Here is an 18976-nt window from a genome sequence, read left to right on the forward strand (position 1 = left end):
CAGAAGTAATTGAGAACAGCAAGTCAGGCAGGAGAACCCCTTTGGCTGATGAATCTGTAAAAGAGGATTGTGGTGACATGTTTCAGCTGACAGATTTGTAAAATACTTGGACAGTTTACAGTACAAGCAAGGAGGGGTGTTAATAAATGAACAGTGGGTTATAGACTTCTTACTGAATAGATTTGCTGCTTTTTTTTCTCCTAAGCATAGAGTGTATGAAGAAAAGAGAGGCAGAGGACTGGAATTGCAAAAAAAGGCTTTAAGACCATTTAAAAATGATTAATGATGTTTTAAGTCAGTAATAAGAAGGATGAGTTGACTAAACCTAGCATTTTAATCTAATTAATATTAGGTAGAGATATTCCAGCACCAGTTTTTTATAATTTAATTATGTGTAGGATGATAAAATAATACTCATGCCATTATGATTGCTTTGCAGATGGCATAAACTCAGTCTGTATGTGAATTAACTGTGAGCTTGGAGGGTAATGGCTTTTTTTCTTTTTTCAGTCATGGTACAGAAATGTCAACTAGAGGACAGTGAATTTGCAAGACAACTGCTGCTCATTATTATTTTATCTCTTAACAAGACACCTACCTCAGCTCTGTTTGAAGTTCTTTCCAGGAAACCATTCATCTTCACGTTAAAAAAAACACGAGCCTTTCTTAGCGTTTCTGTTTCATTTTTTTTCTGCTCTTCTTATTGAAACATTTTACATCTTCTATCTATTGTTTGCCTTTAAGTTTTAGGCACGTGTAACCTTTTTTTTTTTTTTAACCTAGTTTCATAGGGCTCTAATGTTCTGCTCCATGTTATGTGTAGGCATGAAGCACTGACAGTTATGTGATTCAGCTGTTGAGTGTCTTAGTGGTACATCGCTTTTATGAGTGTGTAACTGCAGCTGTGCCCCTTATGTAAAATTAAAGGGTAGAGCAATGATTGAAAGTTGCAAGAAACACTTCTTTTTAATGCATCAGAAAATTCATCTGGTGCTTGACTTTTATTTGTTATTTATTGTGCAGGTGGAAACTATGTAATAAGTGCATCCTCCTGGCGGGAGGGACAGAAGCTAGTCAAAAAGCTACTGGGTCCAGCTCCCAAAGTAGAACACGACAGAAGAGCTGTATCTAGTGACAGAACGGGGCGAGAGCGAACTGCCAAGCCTGGTAAATTCTTTATCACTGTACTTTCTTTCATTGTTTTTAATTTATTATAGAACTTTGCATGTCTGCTGGATTAAGTTAGATGCCCGAGATGTAGTGTAGTCAGTTTCTTAATAAAATAACTTGGAGGCAGCCACAGGGAGAATTTAATTCACTTCCGTAGTTGGGGTGCATCACCTCACTTCCTATGCTGTGAAAGTGCAAAGGAGCTCTGGAAAAGAGGGGAAAAGGGTTTCAACAACAAAATCTGATCACTTGTATTCTGTCTTTGCCTGTTAAGGCTACTGAGGAAAGGAATGGCTGGAAATCGTCTGTGGCCAGATTGACTTTCTAGGTGTGCTGCATATAATTTGTAAGCTATGTTTGGGCATTTATCTTTCTACAGTAATTTTAGCTCTTACAGGTAGAATATAATATCCTCTGCGGGCATTGTAATTCTTCATTTTTAATTCAACCAACCCTTTTCAGAATTTGTCGAAATGTCAGACAGGTTAACTAAGAGAAGGTGGTAACTGTTGTGCTGGTTATGCCTCTGAGGTGGTGAGGCTGTAAGAATATAAAGGGTGTGAGCTCAGTGTAAGCAGAGGCTGCTGAATTCAGGCTGTGACACTGAATATCTGAAACATAAGCAAATTTACAGTGAGATCTGCGTAGGTAACATCACACTGGAGAATTGCAGTTGAGGTGAGTAAGCAGATGTTTTGCTGTAAGGCAAAGAAAATTTTCCCAAAATACTGCATTAAAATCAGTGGAATTGTTTGGTTGTACGTGCTTCATGGTCATTAGAAAAAGAGGAAGGTATACTGATTGTACCAGTTCAGTTAAACGGGGAAAAATGTTAAAGACTGTCAAAAGATGTGCAGAGAAATCTTCATGTGCAGGGAAGGGATAAGACTCTAATAAAATCCTCTCTGTTATTTTAAGTATTGCCATTTCCATGATGATTGCATCACTTTCCACAATCTTTTATCACCTCCCTCCTCCTCGCTTTCCCTGCTGCTTCAGTTAGAGTGTGTAATTACCAAGTTTGATTTTTACCTGCAATATCTGACGAGTTATTTTTTAACAGGTCGTATTGGAAGGACGGGTTCAGACTCTAGACGGGTTGTCACACAGAAAGCCTCTTCAAGAAGTTCTGAGCGGTCGAGGAGTAAAGTACGATCTGAGAATAATCTGAAGAAACTGGAATCTGCTCTTCCAGGTGATAACCAAGATGATCATGCCTCTGTAAATAAGGACTTCCTGCCCTTGGAGATACGTGGAATTCTTGATGACTTGCAGTTGGATTCCGTGCTTACAAAGCAGGAAAAAAATGTGGAAAAGCAGAATCCGAAGTCTGTTTTGCCTACTCAAAATACCAGGAGCCACAGTCCGACCAAAAGGAAACCAGACAAGGTAGCTGCCAGTGAGGAGCCTCAAGTGATCTCTAAGAAACGTCACTATGATACGGATGAGGTTCGTCGGTACATCATCAGGCAGCAAGAGGAGAGGAAGAAAAAACAGAATGAAGAGAAGAAAGCCCAAAAAGAGGCAATGGAGCAGAAGAACAAAAGACTCCAAGAACTCTATAGAAAGCAAAAGGAGGCTTTTAAAAAAGTCAAGAGCGTGCCTCCTCCTGAACCTCTGGCAGCTAAACGGTTACAAGAAACTTACTCTGAACTATTGTTGGAACATACATTTTTAAAAGAGCCCTCTCAGCAGCCTACAGCGCAGGAAACACAGGTATAGCTGATTCACTAACTTAAAGTGCTGCAGTTGTTTGCAGGAATAGGAGGTCATATATCTAGGAAGGTCATGAATTGTCCTGATCTAAGAGCTATCCGAAAGCATGCATAGAAAACAGTGTTTTTTAAGCACAACAGTGCTTTTGATTCAGAACTAACTTGCTGCTGATGGTAGCTTCTCTTTGTAGCAAGGTGAATGGAAATCATCTTTCTATTATAATAGAAGGAAAGTTCAGAATATTTACTAAGATCAACTATAATAGTTGACTGCTAAGAAAACTGTAAACATCAGTCGAATGGTGAATTGAAAGGCTTTGTCTGAAGTTGTTCTCAGTCAGTGGACAAACTTAAATCAGTAATGAGTTAAATTAAAAGTCTGCTAATCAGAAACTGACCATGAAAAGATCAGTAGTAAAAGACTAATATGAATTTGTGTTCAGTTGAACAAGTTCAGTATATGAGCGAAGTTCTTTTCCCATTACATTCTGCTGAGACAAAAGCATGTATGTCCTGTATTTTTAAATCTTTGCACGGTAGGAAAGATGTGATATTGCACTGAGAAAGTCAAATCTTTTTCAGTTTTAATAAGACAAAAGCTTCTAAATTCCTACAGACTTCTGAAAATACATTTTTCTGGTTATTTTCATTTCTAGCCCAGACCTGGTTATCAGCCATCTGGAGAATCTGACAAAGAAAACAAGGCTCAAGAGCGTCCTCCTAGTGCATCTTCAAGTAGTGACATGTCACTGTCAGAACCGCAGCAGCAGCAGCCACTACTGAGGTGAGCCATTGTAGGCCTTCTGAGAGAGAGGAGGGTACTCTGGTGTTCTTCTCAGGGTGATGAAAATAGACTGTTCCTTTATGTTCATGCCCTGTGGAGAGTAATTGTCTTTCTGGCAATTACAACGTTTTCTCAAAGTAAGGAGGCAGATGATGCAGAAAAGCATATGAAAATGTTGGCTATTAGCATTTATTGAGTCTATAACGAATGATTGGTGGATCTTGTTAATCTTTTGCTGACATCAAAGGATGTGAATTTCAAACTAGGAGGCAATGTTTTCTCCACTAGCTATTACCAGCAGGCAAGAAGAGATGATCTTATGAGAAAAACAACGCACATATTCATCTGATTTGTTCAGTGTTTCCATTTCATCTATTGTCGTGTTTTTTCTTTTTAAAAGAAAACTGTGTCTAAAGTACCAAAAGCCTCCATTTCAGCTTGGAACTAGCCTTTCCCTATTTCCTTTCATGCCCTTTTCTCCACTTCTCATTTTTTTCATGTCTGATCTGAGTTTTTCTTAGCAGAAGTTAATGTGCTTAACCACACTCTTAAAAGTAAGAAGCTAAAAACCAATACGTTTCTTGCTTATCCTTAATTGCCTAGTTGTGCATGTCTCATTTTTAATCACACAATCAATATCTGTGGCTTAAATATAAATCTCCTTCATTATGTTTACTTTCCATTGGTCAAATCCACACTTTGTAAATATAAGGAGGCCTTTCTTTCTTTCTTTTTCTCATGGCACCACCTGAGTGGTGGTGTGACAGTTCTAGCGAAGCGTGGTCTGAGTACAACTGAATGGGGAAGAACGGTGCTAAGAAATGCCATGTAAAACAGGGGGACAAAGGAAGTGTTTCCTCCCTTATGAAGTTGGGAAACTTTCAGAAAATGGTTGCTGCTGATTATGAAAACATTCAGCTCTTTATAGGTCTACAATGCAAATTGCAGCATAAACAACATCTAAAATTTGGGAGGGGCTCTATTTTTAATAACGTTCTGTAACTGTTTACTGGCCATTGTCTGCCCCTCTAACTCTCCCAGGAAGTATTCATTTCCAGAAAGCAAACTTGTGTCAATGAGACTTTCATCTAAAATAATGATACTTATTAGTCATTAACTTAAATGTTGACTTTTTGTTTCAGAAGTGACTTCGTGGAACATTCATGGGTACAACCAGACCGGTTGAGCCCAAGAGTCCAGCTCTCTCATCCACAGACTCTCATGGACTTAAGTGGAGGCCCTTGCTCACAGCCTCGCAGTCTGGAGCAGATGGGACTTTTGTCAAAGGAGTGTGATGCAGCGTTAGCAGGCAGGAAGAGCCATGCTGCACCCATGGGTTTCCTGACCCTCATCGCTAAGCCGTACATGAATTCAACTGCTGCACAGCAAAATCTTTTAGGAAAACCCTCTACTAACCAATATAAGAGTAAATTAGATCGGATTGAAGCTTTAAAAGCTACAGCTGCTTCCCTTTCTAGCAGAATTGAAAATGAAGCCAAGAAGTTGGCTGAGGCTGGTCTCAATTATGGTACCATTTGGAAATTGGACCATGAATTTGTGCAGGAAAACCAGGATGACAGACGGTGGGCAAAGGCTGTGAGTCCTCCTGTGAGGGAGGAAAATGAAGATGCTTTTTCAGCCAGAATTCAAAAGATGCTGGGTACCTGTGTGTCTCATACGGCCTTTGAAGACAACCTCCCTGGAGTAGGCAACCTTAGTGAATTTAAAGAGCTTCCTGAGACAATCAGGCCTCATACTGCTACAGTCAGCCTTGGAATGAGGTCCCCCACTGGACATTTGTCTAAGAGACTGACTGACTCCCTGGGACGTGAAAGCCAGGCGTACGGTCAGAGCAAAGCTGTAATTTCTCAAGAGTCCAGCATTGACTCCATCAGCGAAGGGCCTTTCCTGAGTGACGGAAGCCTCTCTGAAGAGGAGGGAGGCCAGCACAAACAGCTTCCACTGAAGATTCTGGAGACATTGAAAGAGAGGGATTTCTGTGTTCGGGAGAGGAATGCTTCTGAGCCCATAAAAGAGTTTCAGAAAGAAGCTGAGAAGTATCTGCCACTTCAATCTCAGACAAGCGGCGCTCACAGCAAGGGGTCGTGGGAAGAGCTAGCCAAGGGAAGCCCACACAGTGTCATCAACATCTTTGCAAAAAGTTACCACCTCCATGGCAAGGGTAAGGAGAAAAATGGAAAGGTTACTCGGAGGTCTTTTAAAAAACTTCTCAATTTTATGATTCCTTTCATTTGATAATTCACAAATGAGGAGTGTGCGTTAAGATGTATTGCTTTGAGATATATCAAACATTAATCTGTGTAATGTTTAACTTTTGAAGGCTAAATGATCCCCTCCATTTCCTCCCTTCTTTTTCCCCCACAGCCTAATCACGTAAGGAAAAAAATCATCCCCACTTTTGAGGGAAGGTTATTGGTGTGTTAATCCTCTTTTCTTTTCATTCGGATCTTCGTTTTTGAGGAGGAGCCTTTTTTGAGAAGTTTGTTTTTATCTTTTTCTATCTTGTTTTTTTTTTTTTTTCCTTTATTATTGTTTAAACAGCCCTTAACATTAAACATGACCACAATGAAACTTTCTGCTGATGACTGTCAAGGAGTATGTTCTTCAAAGGTGTTTTGGCTGGAGTTTGCTAATGAGGTATTCAGTAATTTGTGGAAAGAGCTTGTTTTATGTTAAAACTGCTGTGAGATACCTGTACTGTTGTTCTCCTAATGCTTCTTGTATTCAAAAGGAAACATTTTGAGCTCAGTGTGGTTAGGAGCTTTTTGACCTCTGCAGCTTTATTTACTGACTTGATCCACATTGTATTCAAAATTATTTTTATCTCCAGTGTTTGATGAAAGATCAAATGGAGGATCTTCCCTTCTGCGCCCTTTACTCCCTGCCCTGAGCCCTTCAGAGAGCGTTGTTTCTTATGAAGATGACTTTGCCTACTCACCAGGAAGCAGCACTTTAACAGACAGAAAGATTGCACGTGACCTCAGGTAAGGGTGTGTTTGACCTCCTGTAGAAATCAAAATGCAGCATTTGAGAGAATGCGGTTGATGCAAATTTTGTTTTATAATACACTGCACATCTTTCCTGGTATGCTTACTATAGTCCTACTGAAAGTGGTCGGATAGTTCTTTATGATCTTGGAGTTAATGTGGCAAGCAACATGACTTTCAGTGCAAAGGTTGGAGTGGAATATTCCCAATCTTTGCCTGATTTTTGTTCTGCCTTGTTCTGGCAGGTAGCTTACCCTTTGTAGCTGGGTGAATGCTCTTGTGTAGGTGTTAGAATGCTTTATTGGTTAGTGCTTGTAAAAGTTAGGAAAGAAATAAGATTTGAAAGTGTTATAATGCTTCCACTACTTCAAATTAGGACTGTCTAATGTCTTAGCTGTAAGTTTTTAATTTCAGAATTGGTGTTTTTCAAGATGAGCTGTCCGGTGGGTAGTCCTTTCTTGCAAACTTCTTGTACACAATGTAACAAAGGACTTGAAAGTTCACAGTTAATCACTGTCAGTCTGTTCCTTTTTAGTGTTGCAAGCAGCAGTAATTCAAGCATTCAGGAAGAACTTCCTAGTGGAAAGTCTCCCCGTGAATCTCGATCTGTCGAACTTGCATCTCAGCATTCATCTGGACCCAGATCTGCAGCATCTTCTCACTCATCTACTTCATCTAAAAAGAGAGGGAAAAAAGAACGTAAGTGCAGCACTTGACTGCTTGTATTTTTTTGAAGAAAGTTCTAGGATTTTCTTGTTATGAAAGCTGCAGTCTTTCTGTGTATCCAGTGACAATAATCTCACATTGATAGGATGTTTTTCTCTAGTGGTTCTTTGCTAAATTTTCTTGACTCTTATTTTTCTCTGATGTTAAAATGCAGCTGTCCAGAACTAGATAGGCAGAGAAATTATAAAAATAGTGAAGAATTGTCCCCTTCCTAAACTGTCTGACAGCATTGTTCATTCTTAGGGTTGGAGTCTTTCAACGGAAGTTCTCACCACATTCCTGTGGGAGAAGATAAAATTCAGTCTGAATTAGAGTGGGGATCCCAACAAGCAAAGAAGTCCATATCAAGTAGCAGACTTTCTAATAAAGACTATGAGCAGAACACAGATACTGACAACACAATAGAAAATTTGTCTGGACACTCCATGTTGAGGTAATGTGAACTTACAAGATTGTATGCAAATATAAGTAGCATGGCTTGTGTTGTGGCAGGCTATCAAAAATGATTATGTTTCTAGATATGTAAATGGAAAGTAATATAAGTGTACAAATGTTAGTGAGATGCAGTAATCTTTTCCTGTATTTTAAAAATTATGGAAGGCCAAAGTTGATAGCCGTTGTAAGTGAAAATGGCAAATGGATTTCTACATTCCCCTGCACCCCTCAGATGCTCCTGTTTTTATAAGAAAAATTGACCAGCATAAGCATTGTGGCTCTTTTAGTACCTTAAGCATTGAAATATGATTTTATTTTCCTTTCCAACAAACGCTCTGTAATGAAGAGCGGAAAAAAGTAGGTTGTCAATCTCTATAGTTATCTTGCTCTTAATTGTATGAAACAGATGTTTTTGGCTAGACGTGTGTATGCTTAATAATACTCATAAGTCTACCCAGCTCTATGGGGTGATGCTTTTAATGAGTGAACAGCACCTCAGGAAAGAGTATAAAGTAAGGAAAAAAAAAAAATTTCCTGTTTGGCTGGCTATGAATGCAGCTTATTGGCTAATTGTGCAATGAAAACAGTTATGAAATACACTCAGTGTAATTTTCACTGCACGTTTTTCTAAAAAGCAACAAATAATGGTTTTACGCTCACTGTATGCTTGTGGAATGGCTCTGAGGTATTAACTTACACTAATGGCTTTCACTTATACTTAGTATTTGGTTTGAAAGGTCCTCTGTCCTCTTAAGATGTGCCAAGCATGCACAGCTGAACCTCTTCCTAAGGGATTCAAGCATCTGCATTTGGTCCTTCTTGGCATCATAAATAGGGATAATATATTTAAGAAGTGTCTGCATCTTTTTCTGTATGTTTTTTTCTTGCCCTTGTTTTAATGATCATCGCAGATTTTGTTATAATTGGATCAGAATATGTAGATACTGAGTTACTTGATTTTTGCTGTATGCTGAGTGCTTGTGAGAAAATACTGTGCTGTAGGAACTTGGCTCTAAATTGGAATGTAGGTACATAACCCATTTCATGAAGCCATTTCATACAGATAGACTGGGCCTGTGCAAACTGTAAAAGAATAGACCCCTACATAGATCTGTTCAGTCTGTATAAATGAAAGAGCTGAGTTGCTGCTTCTTTTGTTGTCTTATCAAATGACTGGAATTAAGACAATACGGATGCCTTTCTTTCTTGTTTTCTCTGTCAGTTTCTCAGACAAGGGAAGATCTCAGAAGACGCCAACTTCTTCCCCGTCTCCAGGCTCCCAAAAAATTATGCAGTTTGATTCTGTAGTCAATACAGCAGAGAGAGCCAAGTCACCTTCTGGCTTTTCTGGAAGCGCGGCATCAGGGCAGAAGCCTAACCTAGCCTTCTCTGACTTGAGTCTGGGAGCTAGCAGACCTGCAGCAGGAGTAGCCTCGACGAGTGGTGAGTTCTCTTAAAGATGTACAAATTCAAGAGCTGTCCTATTTTTTATCATTATTTTATGATGTGGGGCACTGAAGTTCAGCGGAGTCTGACAGTTAAATCCTGTCCTTCAGGATCTATGCGATTCTCCCCTGCTGCTCTTCAGCAGCGTTTGTCAGCAGAATTGAATTACCTTACTGCCATTGAAGAGACTGTGCGACAGCTTTCAGATGTGGAACGAGTACGAGGCATATCACTGGCCCAGCAGGAGAGCGTTTCTTTGGCTCAGATTCTAAAGGTAGTGGGGAAAATACTTCCTTGTCTCAGTATTTCTAATTTGATTAATTTTCTTGTAAGATTAAAGAAAAATAAAATAGGACGAATCATGCTTTTGTCTTTCAAAAGTAGTTGCAGCAAGTGGCGGGGGCAACTAAGCTCTTGCATTTATCCTCTGTGCTTAAAGCATGTTTTTCTGATCTATAGGCACAACAGCAGCGTCATGAACGGGACATAACTCTTTTGAAAATCAAGGCTGAACAGGAAGCTTTAAAAAATAAGAGACAGCTGGAAGAGGCAAGGCAGAAGGCAGCTCAGGTAATGCTGCTCTTAAAAAATGTGGAGTGTGTAAGAGTGAAGTGTTCTAAGAAAATCTGTGCCTATGAATGCTCTTAATTGGAAGCTTTGGTGAAGGGGCTTAAGATAATTGGGGGAAAAACAAACAAACAAAAATCTTGTGGTGTCAATTTCAAACTTTTGTCCCAGGCTTATAGAAATGCTATATTACACTGTAGACAGTACTATACTGTCGTACTTACTATAGATAGAAGATTTTGAAGGGCTGAACTATTGTGTTTTTTGCATAGGCCCATGCAGAGACACTGCATCATCTGGTCCAGTCACGACAGGAGGCCGTAGAAGTGCTGCAGGAGGCCGTAGAAGTGCTGCAGGAGACCAGATGCAAGGCTGCAGCCAAGCAGGTGGAAACTGCACTTCTCACTACAGATGCTGGCCACCAGGTCCGCGAGGTGAGATCCTGAGTGAAATAAAAAGCTATTTTAATTTCACCGTTGCTTCAGATATTGCCTCTAGGCTGCGCTCTGTTCAGTACAGCTTTTTCATGTTCATAACATGCCAAATAATAGGACTTCAAAGGAGCAGTTCTAACATCACTACTTAGAAGTTGGTTGGCAGTTCTAAATCCCTTATTGTGCTTCTCATGATCTTCCCATTAACTAACCATGCAGAATTTTGTTATTGCAGGACGGAATGGTGATTGTGAGCATAACGTCTCTAATCTGTAAGCATTGTAACTCCATCAGATTGAATCTGTATCTATTTCATACAAAAATCCCACTAGAAAAGCAGGGGAATTTGTGAGAAGATTTAAACATGGAATTTTGTACAGTGTTGGAATTTAAATCTGTTGCTTCCATTGCAGTGAAAATAATATTTTTACTCTTTGAGTAGGATGCATTTTCTAATGGAAATTAAATATTTTGGGTTTTTTTCATGCTTTTAAAAACTAACTGTAATAATAGGTCCAAAATGTTCTGCATGTTGCATGGAGATCATTCTAGTGATCAGAGGTTAAGTTGATTAGAATACAACATAGGTGATGTAATGCATGTCTGTAGCGTCACATTAATAATTCTGCTCCCTGTAAGTTAAATTATATACTTACAGAGCATCTCTTAAATCTAGAATTGAAATATGTGTAATTACAAACATCTCAGAACAGTTATATGCATTCATTCTAGCAGGAAATTTATACTGAAGGACAATTTTTTCAAAAACATGTTGATAGTTAAAAGCTCATTGTGTTCCTTTGTTGTTGTACTCAGATGACAGAGCTGGCACGAACCCAGATCTCAGACACTGTCAGTGCTCCAGCTGCTCCAGTCACCACTTTGTTTGACCACCAGCGGCAGCATCACTCAGAGTTCATGAAACAACTGAGAGCCCGAACTGATACAAACAGGTTTTGTCAAATGTTTCCTAACTTGGGAGGTGGGATATAAGATTTGATAGTTTTTGCTTCACGTACTTCTGAAGAAAACTGTAGTATTTCATACTAAGTGAACATTTAAGAAGAACTTAGATTCCAACTCTGTTTTTTTTATAGTGTACCCCAAAGGAGGGATACTGATTTTTTTTACAGCTCTTTATGAAAGAGTAAGAAAAGATACTCTAGGTATTTCATGGGATGATTTAACTTATCTAGGCTTGAAGTACTTTCTTACAAATTTTAGGTATTACTTCTTTTACTAAACTGATAAAAGCTTATGGAATCTATATCAGTATTTAAGACAGTGTAGGTTTACCTCAAATGCTTTCTCTTTTCAGGAAATGTGAGACTGCTGCCATGTCACAAAGTAAAGAGTCAGGTGACTTAAAACAGACTTACTCACCAGCGTTTGATAGTTATTCAGAGTCCTCGAGGTCAAAGGTTCATGATCGGAGGTAAGAAAAGATTTGGTTTGTTCTGTTTTCTGTTTACCTGCTGTAAATAAGAACTATATTTTGAAAATGCTTGCAAAGTAATTTTGAGACATGTTGTTCCATTGTTTTCTTTTTAAACAGAGAAAGTGGGTATCAAACCTTAACATTGCTGGGATGTTATTCACTGATGTAATGTAAAATAAATATTTTTAAATGCGCGAAGTAGTATCTTAATTTAAAAGATATATTTTTTGATGAAACAGTAGTACCAGCAGTCGTCAAGAGAGTCCTTCTGTTCCATCTTCTAAAGAGAATGAGAAAAAACTTCCCCGTCGTGAAAAGATAACTAGCAGCATTGAAGAGCAGGCTCATACTGGTGCGGACGATTCCTTGCCTAGTGATAGTATTTTGTCACTGCCAGATGAAAAAGGTTAGCTGTACTTGTGTGTAATGAACCTGACAGTGGTAAGGGGGGGAGGCGGATGCTGCTTCAAAACTGGTTTCTGAAATCAGTGAGGGAATATGTGTGACATTTGAGTCCCAGCTGAATTGATAATCTCTTAAGCAGAAGATGGCGTAGCGAGATTGGAATATTTTGAAATTCTGCACATTACAGTAATGGAGTCTTATCTACTTTTTGCTATGGTAACTGTAGCTAGCCAGATGTTTACTTGCTAAATGTGTAGGCTGAACACCAAATGTTTTGGTAGACTCAAAATGTATTTATACCTGTATATAGAATTCTGTTAGTTTTTTTTTTTAAGCTAGATAACAGTATTGCAGTGTCCTCTAACTCAAGGTCACTTTTCTGAAAGTTAAGATCTTTTTTTGCATTAGAGGAGTCCTCTCCCTGTCTTTTTCTGTCCTTGTGGTTTTACTGAGTTGAGACAGGGTAAAATGACCTGCATGGTACATCCTTGCGCATTAACCTGCTTCCCTCAGATTCTGCTTCCATTGCAACTGAGTATTCCCTGAAATTTGATGAGTCTATGACAGAGGATGAGATTGAAGAGAAGTCTTTTCGGTCTTTGCTGCCCTCTGAAAGTCATCGTAGAATTAACTTGGAGAAGAAGCGCGGTAATCGTGATGATTCTGATGATGAAGTCTCCCCAGAAAAAACTTCTTTGTCATCCATCAAGGTATGTCAAGTGATCATAGTTAAGGTTATTAACCATTATTCTTCAATTATGCTCATGAATTTGTTGAGCTTTTCTGTGTTGCTTGTGCTTACAAGCTTTGGTTCTTTGAGCATTTGAAAACATTAGAGTTGTATGAACATCCTTTATGTCACTGTTACGCAAGTAAGGTGTTTTGTTTTGTGGAACAGTCCTTACAAGGCCTCGACCTTTTCTCCTGTGGCTTTAGAGAAGAGTGATGTTTTGAGGTAGATTATAAAAACCCAGTGGGTGAATTCTTCCTAACACTCCTACTCACATCCAAGAGATAAAAGCAGATGCTGCTGCTTATTCTCATGAGGAGACGTCCCAAGACTGTCACGCAGCCCAGGGTAGAAAAAGCTGCTCTTCTAGTAGCTCAGAGAGGAAAAAACATATTCCCTTCTTATGCTTAACCACATGCATACCACAGTTTGTACTTGAAAAAAGCTTTGAAATTTCTTCATTAACAAACCATGCTAAATTTGTCCTGCCTTTCAGGAGCTAAGCATGCCTTTCTCAGGAGGGCAAGATAGTTTCTCTAAATTCACTATGGAGATGGTAAGACAGTACATGAAGGAGGAGGAAGTGCGAGCAGCTCATCAGTCCTCGCTACTTCGGCTCCGGGAGAAGGCTCTGAAAGAGAAGACAAAGGCTGAGTTAGCTTGGTTGGAACACCAAAAGAAGTAAGACAATGTTGAATATACACTCTTGCTAACTGCTTGTTTTCTTATGAAAGTCTCCTACTTTCATTGTTTTGGTAGTACTTCTCTTCTACCCCACTCCTCTGTGATTAAGTATCAGTGGTTGAACAAATCTTCTGATGTCTGTAATCTATGCAGATGTTATTGTCATTTGGAAAGAACAGAACTCAGTTTGTAAGTGTGCTTTGATGTTTAAATCGATCATGGTTAGATAGAAGAATTTCACAGAAACAGGAAAACATCCAATATTTGTTCTTAGAGAAGGTAGTTCCCATCCTTGCTCCACAAGTCTTAATTCAAGAATGTATGTATTCTTCTGCAGATGAAAAAAAAGTAATTTTAAAGGGTAAAAGGCTGTTGTGCACTTGTGTTGTTGATTTTGTTTTTTTTTCCTTATTTCATCATCTCTTCCAATCTGTTTGCAGGCATTTGCGAGACAAGGGAGAGGATGATAAGATGCCCCCTATTCGAAAGAGGCAGCGTGGTCTTCTGCTGAGACTACAGCAGGAAAAGGTAACTGATGCTTTCTAGGAAAATCCTATAGAAACTTCTGTGATGCTTTGGACACTGTAGAAGTTAAGAACTGATAGCTCTGTGCCAGGTTTTTGGATAGAAAAATAACATTATTTCTCACCATGCAATAATTCACCTTTTGATCATATTTAACATGTTTTAAAAGGTTCTTCTATATCAATAATCTCATGGGTTGAGACCTGAGTGTATTAATTGATTCTCTGGTGCCAAAATTGCAAGCTAATCGCTTCATCACAGTTTTGCTAACTTTAATCTCATATTGTGGACACTGAGAATTTCAGAGCGTGTTGGAGAGCTGTCTGTCAAACTTACTTTGCTTAATCTTTTATACCTGAAGGCAGAAATTAAGCGTCTTCAAGAGGCCAACAAGGCTGCTCGGAAGGAGAGACAGCTAATCCTTAAACAGCAGGCAGAAATAGAACGAATCCGTCAGACTACAATGAAACTGCAGGAAAAATTGAAATCTGCAGGAGAAAACAAGCTCGTAAGTGTTCCGTACAGAAGTTGGAGTCTTCCCTCTTTGACTATATGCTGCTGGTATTTGACTCAACTACTAGCTTAAAAGCTATTAGATTACACCTGTCACTTGGAAAATTTATCTGCTCAAATTGTCTTATCTTGTATATTTCAGCGATTTCATTTGTTTAAATTCTTCAAATCGTTTGAGGAAATGCATATGGAAAAGTATTAGAAAATGTTTTAACTGGACAGTAGACAAGAAAGAAGGTGACAGACTCCTCTGCAGGGTCTGTTGTGACAGGACAAGGGGAAATGGTTTCAAACTAAAAGGGGAGATTTATTTTGGTTGTAAGGAGGAAGTTCATTATAATAAGGGTGGTGAGGCACTGGTACGGCCACCCAGAGAGGTGGTGGTGCCCCATCACTGCAGAAAACCAAGATCAGGCTAGACAGGGCTCTGAACACTGATGGAGCTGTGGGTGTCCCTGTTCACTGCAGGGGAGTTAAACTAGATGGTCTTTAAGAGGCCATTCCAACTCAAACAATTCTGTGACTCTGTGGGAATGACTAATTCTCTAGCTTAAGTAATGACTTTGGGAATATCAGCTTTTGCATGTTTGAACATCTTGGACTCTGATTCTATTAATCTGATTCTGTTTATCGATAAAAGACATAAAATGTAAGCTCCAAAACCTAAGCTTGCTGGTTTTTGTGTTTCAGTGTTATTAAACAAAGTTTCTCACATCTTCAACACTGGAACAGATTGTCCAGACGAGTTGTGGATGCCCTCTTCCTGGGGCGTTCAAGACCAGGGGCTATGAGCAACCTGGTCTTGTGGGAGGTATCCCTGCCTACAGCAGGGGCTCAGAGCTAGGTTTTATCTTAAAGGTTCCTTCCAACCCAAACCGTTCTATGATTCTGTGATCAGAATCCATCAGCAGCTGAATCCTTAAAAAATTCTGGAAATGCAAATGTAATAATAATGAGAGGACTGGTTTCCTGTTTGGGTAACTGTATTCTTGTAGGATTTTTTTGTTCTAGCTACAGTCAAGGGAGAATTTAAATTGTGGTGGGAAGAAGAGTACAAAAAATGATGTCTAATGAAAAGAAGTTGGAGAATAAAGCTAAAATATGTAGGCGGACAGACTTAACCTGAAGTATTATTTGATGTAATCTGAGGATAAGTAAGATGGGTTAACACAGTTTAAAAATAAATTCTAAAAAAAGGATAACTTTTCATGCTTTTAATGTTTGTTTTTTTTTAAACATATATTTGCAGGAACTTCACAGTGAGGATGACATCAAGCAGAGCAATGGTTCTAGCCCACTTCCAACTGATGCAGAAACACGCAGCCCTTCCCCAATATCGATCTCCAGCAGTGAGACTAGTAGCATCATGCAGAAACTTAAAAAGATGCGCAGCAGAATGGATGAGAAGTAACTAAATTTTCTTTTCTATTACAAAGCTTTACTATTTTAATGAAAACAAATTGGCTCAGCCAGTATCTGCACTGAAAACGCTTATTCAAAAAGTCTACAGTGGTATTGATATCATATACAGTGATGTCTTTTCAGAATCAGCCTGAAAAAGAACTGATTATAAGCATTGATAGAGCTATATTAATCTTTGAAGTGAGTATTTTATAGGATATGTTTTTTTTCTTGAGTACAGAAATTCAAGTCAGTAAAAGCATATCAGTTTAAGAGATTGTGATATCTGTACTTGGCAGGAAAATTGTTTGACTTGAGCTTAACAGTGTGTCTTGTCAGACTTCTTACAATGAAATACGTTAAGGCAAATGATCAAAGTGATGCCTGTATCTTGTATTTCTGCTTTTTGCTTTTACATATCTGGTTCACAGAAGGTCAGGGAGCTTGTGTGTGACTGAGAAGACAGTAAGACTTTTTATTTTTCTTACATTGTCCACGGTTGGGGAAAAAAAGCTGAAAACATCTGTTAGTCTTCAGAAGAAATAATCAAGTATATGTAAAGTTGCTGGGTCTAAGACTGAATCTGTTGATTTCACCTGTTAAATTGTTCTGTATCAAATAAGTTGTTTCTCTTCAGTGCAGGAGTTACTCTGTTTGCTTTATGCATTTCAAATATGTTAGCAATATGTTCTCATTAGTTTGAAGTCCTAAGTTCTTATTTGAGACTAACTCATTCAAAGTCTGACCTGTGCCAGTTAACCCCACATAATAGTCTCTGCTTAAACATTTTTTCTGAATTTTGAACCAAGGTAGGTCACTACATTTTTGTTTGTGGTGATCTTTGTAATGTCCTTTCTCTTCAAACTCATAGCAGTTAGAGTAAATATCAAAAAAGCAAGATTGCCTTTTGTAAAGACAAGCTGTCTGTGGCTCCTTAGCACCTGGTTGCTTGTGATCATTTGGGAAGGACATTTCCTATATCTGCATACGTTTGTGTATGCTGGAGATTAAAATGCCCAAAGCATCAAAACAGTGAGAGAGGATTGGTGTAAGTAGTGGGGGGAGGAAGAACAAATCCACGTTCTATTTAAATAGTCTCCATGTTCAAGCCTGAATTGGATGCTTTGTTATTCAGACTCTTCTGAGAGGAACTAGTGAACTGAAAAGACAAAATCACAAATGATAATCCAAGTTTCTGAAAGTCTGTATTTCTAAAACTTAACTCCTAGCATTCCAAGTTGTGTGGAAAACCTCACTTTCAACAACAAAAAACAAACTTTCCCTAAGTATGTGTTGAGGTTGGCAAATTGCATAAGAGAGGGGAATCAGAAATAGGCTCAGAAGAAAGATCTTGGAAACCTGCGTGGAAACTTGTGTGCCTGCAAACAGAGCAAGTTCTTTGTCTTCTTTTTCCCTCAGTTTCAACATACAAAGTTTAGAATGGTAATACTGTGTTACAAAACTAAATCACAGCTTACGAATTTGGGTATTATATTAATGCTAATGTTAATACATTATGTTAATGTAAAAGATTACAAATATATTTGTGTTTATGTCTTCCTTTGCCACTTTTTTTCAGGAAGCCTTTTTAGTCAATATTGTTTCTGAAATCTTTGCTTTTTCCTAAGCAACAGTAAGAATTACATGTTAGTAAATGAATCTCTTTAGTACTGCAAAGGATAGTAACAGATACAAAGTATGTTTTATCCGTAAGAATATTTTAATTACAAGTCCAAAATGTTTGTCATCTGGGGTATATCTTTCAAAAGAGTAGGCATCAGGATTTCAGCTGCAGTAATTACTGTGAGGAACATCAAGTGCAAGTTGTACTTGTGTGTGATGCAGTGTATGTGGTCATGCATTTTTGATTTTATAGTTTTGTCTGATTGCTCTACACGTTCAGAGTATTTTGTGTAAGCATAAATAATTCCTTAGAACTTCAGTCTTCCTGATTGTATAGCTTTTGCACACGTCTTGCAGGTTTTCTTGATAGTGGTAGCTGTGCTTATTGACTGAAAAACAGTACCTAATTTTTACGTCCTTGTTTATAAAATACCTAAGAATAACATTAACGTAATATTTACTTAGAGTATGTTTAGGGAACTGTCTGCTTGAAAAACGAGTTGTGTGATCCTGCAAATGGAAAGAAACTGAATGAGTAAAATACAAGAGAACTAGAGAAACACTTTATCTCTGAGACAGCTTTAATATCTCTTCTGTTAAAAGGACAATGAAAGAGTTGTTCTGTTTTAATTATAACTCCTGAATCTGCATAGCCTGCATGTGAACAGGAGCATGCTCTGTCAAAGAGAATTAACCCTTCTGCCCATGCTTGCTTTGCATATGCAGCTTTAATGATAATTCGTACAGAAGAGGAACTAATTAAATGCTCATTTGCTTTTGCTTTCTTTAGCATGCTTCTTACCCTGCTTTGTAGTTGCTACAGAGCTGTGCAGAGCATGATATTTTGCTATAAATAAGATAATATGCTAAAATTAGCTTAAAACAGTCTTCCATTAGAAAGTAACACTTTAATCACAGTGTTAAGGTAATGTAGTTTAAAAAAATATATAGGCATTATCTTTCTGCAGAAATGAAAGTGAGTATTCTTTCTGCAGAAATGAAAGTGAGTATTCTGAGACCAAGTCTGTGCCTTATTGCAAAATCGAAGAACAGCTGGAAGTTGAATACAGATATATTTCAGACTTTTTCTGGATTTGCTTGAGCTTCTTTAAATAAATTCATCCTTTTTTAAGTTTCAGACTGGCAAAGCTGTCTATATTACAAAAGCAGCACTCTGTTTAATGCTAATAATATACTCTATTGAGGATTAGAACAGCAGAAGTTGCAAAAAGCTGAGGTTGAGATGTTAGCAGGTGTGTGTGGAAGTTTGTATCAGACTAATAAAACTTCAAAGAATGAAAGAAAAACAGAGCAATGTGAAAATAGCATGCCTTTAACTAACAGAAAATGAAGTGTTATAACTTATGCACAA

General features: G+C 38.3%; 1 protein-coding gene across 8 annotated transcripts in view; it reads left to right on the top strand.

Moving 5' to 3' along the window:
* CEP350 (centrosomal protein 350) overlaps positions 1 to 18976 on the top strand; it is a 67067-nt gene that overhangs the window by 19010 nt on the left and 29081 nt on the right. For 7 of the 8 annotated variants that reach the window (XM_090146010.1, XM_090146014.1, XM_031595609.2 and 4 more), the window contains exons 9-27: positions 1024 to 1167; positions 2234 to 2886; positions 3542 to 3669; positions 4812 to 5851; positions 6521 to 6674; positions 7213 to 7376; positions 7647 to 7836; positions 9061 to 9281; positions 9395 to 9558; positions 9744 to 9854; positions 10124 to 10285; positions 11102 to 11238; positions 11604 to 11720; positions 11963 to 12129; positions 12642 to 12838; positions 13355 to 13539; positions 13983 to 14070; positions 14429 to 14575; positions 15830 to 15987. In XM_090146010.1, the coding sequence (XP_090002136.1) occupies positions 1024 to 1167; positions 2234 to 2886; positions 3542 to 3669; positions 4812 to 5851; positions 6521 to 6674; positions 7213 to 7376; positions 7647 to 7836; positions 9061 to 9281; positions 9395 to 9558; positions 9744 to 9854; positions 10124 to 10285; positions 11102 to 11238; positions 11604 to 11720; positions 11963 to 12129; positions 12642 to 12838; positions 13355 to 13539; positions 13983 to 14070; positions 14429 to 14575; positions 15830 to 15987 (4327 nt within the window). The remainder of the gene's footprint in view (positions 1 to 1023; positions 1168 to 2233; positions 2887 to 3541; positions 3670 to 4811; positions 5852 to 6520; positions 6675 to 7212; positions 7377 to 7646; positions 7837 to 9060; positions 9282 to 9394; positions 9559 to 9743; positions 9855 to 10123; positions 10286 to 11101; positions 11239 to 11603; positions 11721 to 11962; positions 12130 to 12641; positions 12839 to 13354; positions 13540 to 13982; positions 14071 to 14428; positions 14576 to 15829; positions 15988 to 18976) is intronic. The other variant, XM_090146013.1, reaches the window with a different exon arrangement.

Source organism: Phasianus colchicus, chromosome 9 (assembly GCF_987193195.1).
Source record: "Phasianus colchicus chromosome 9, bPhaCol1.hap1.1, whole genome shotgun sequence".
Classification (NCBI taxonomy): domain Eukaryota; kingdom Metazoa; phylum Chordata; class Aves; order Galliformes; family Phasianidae; genus Phasianus; species Phasianus colchicus.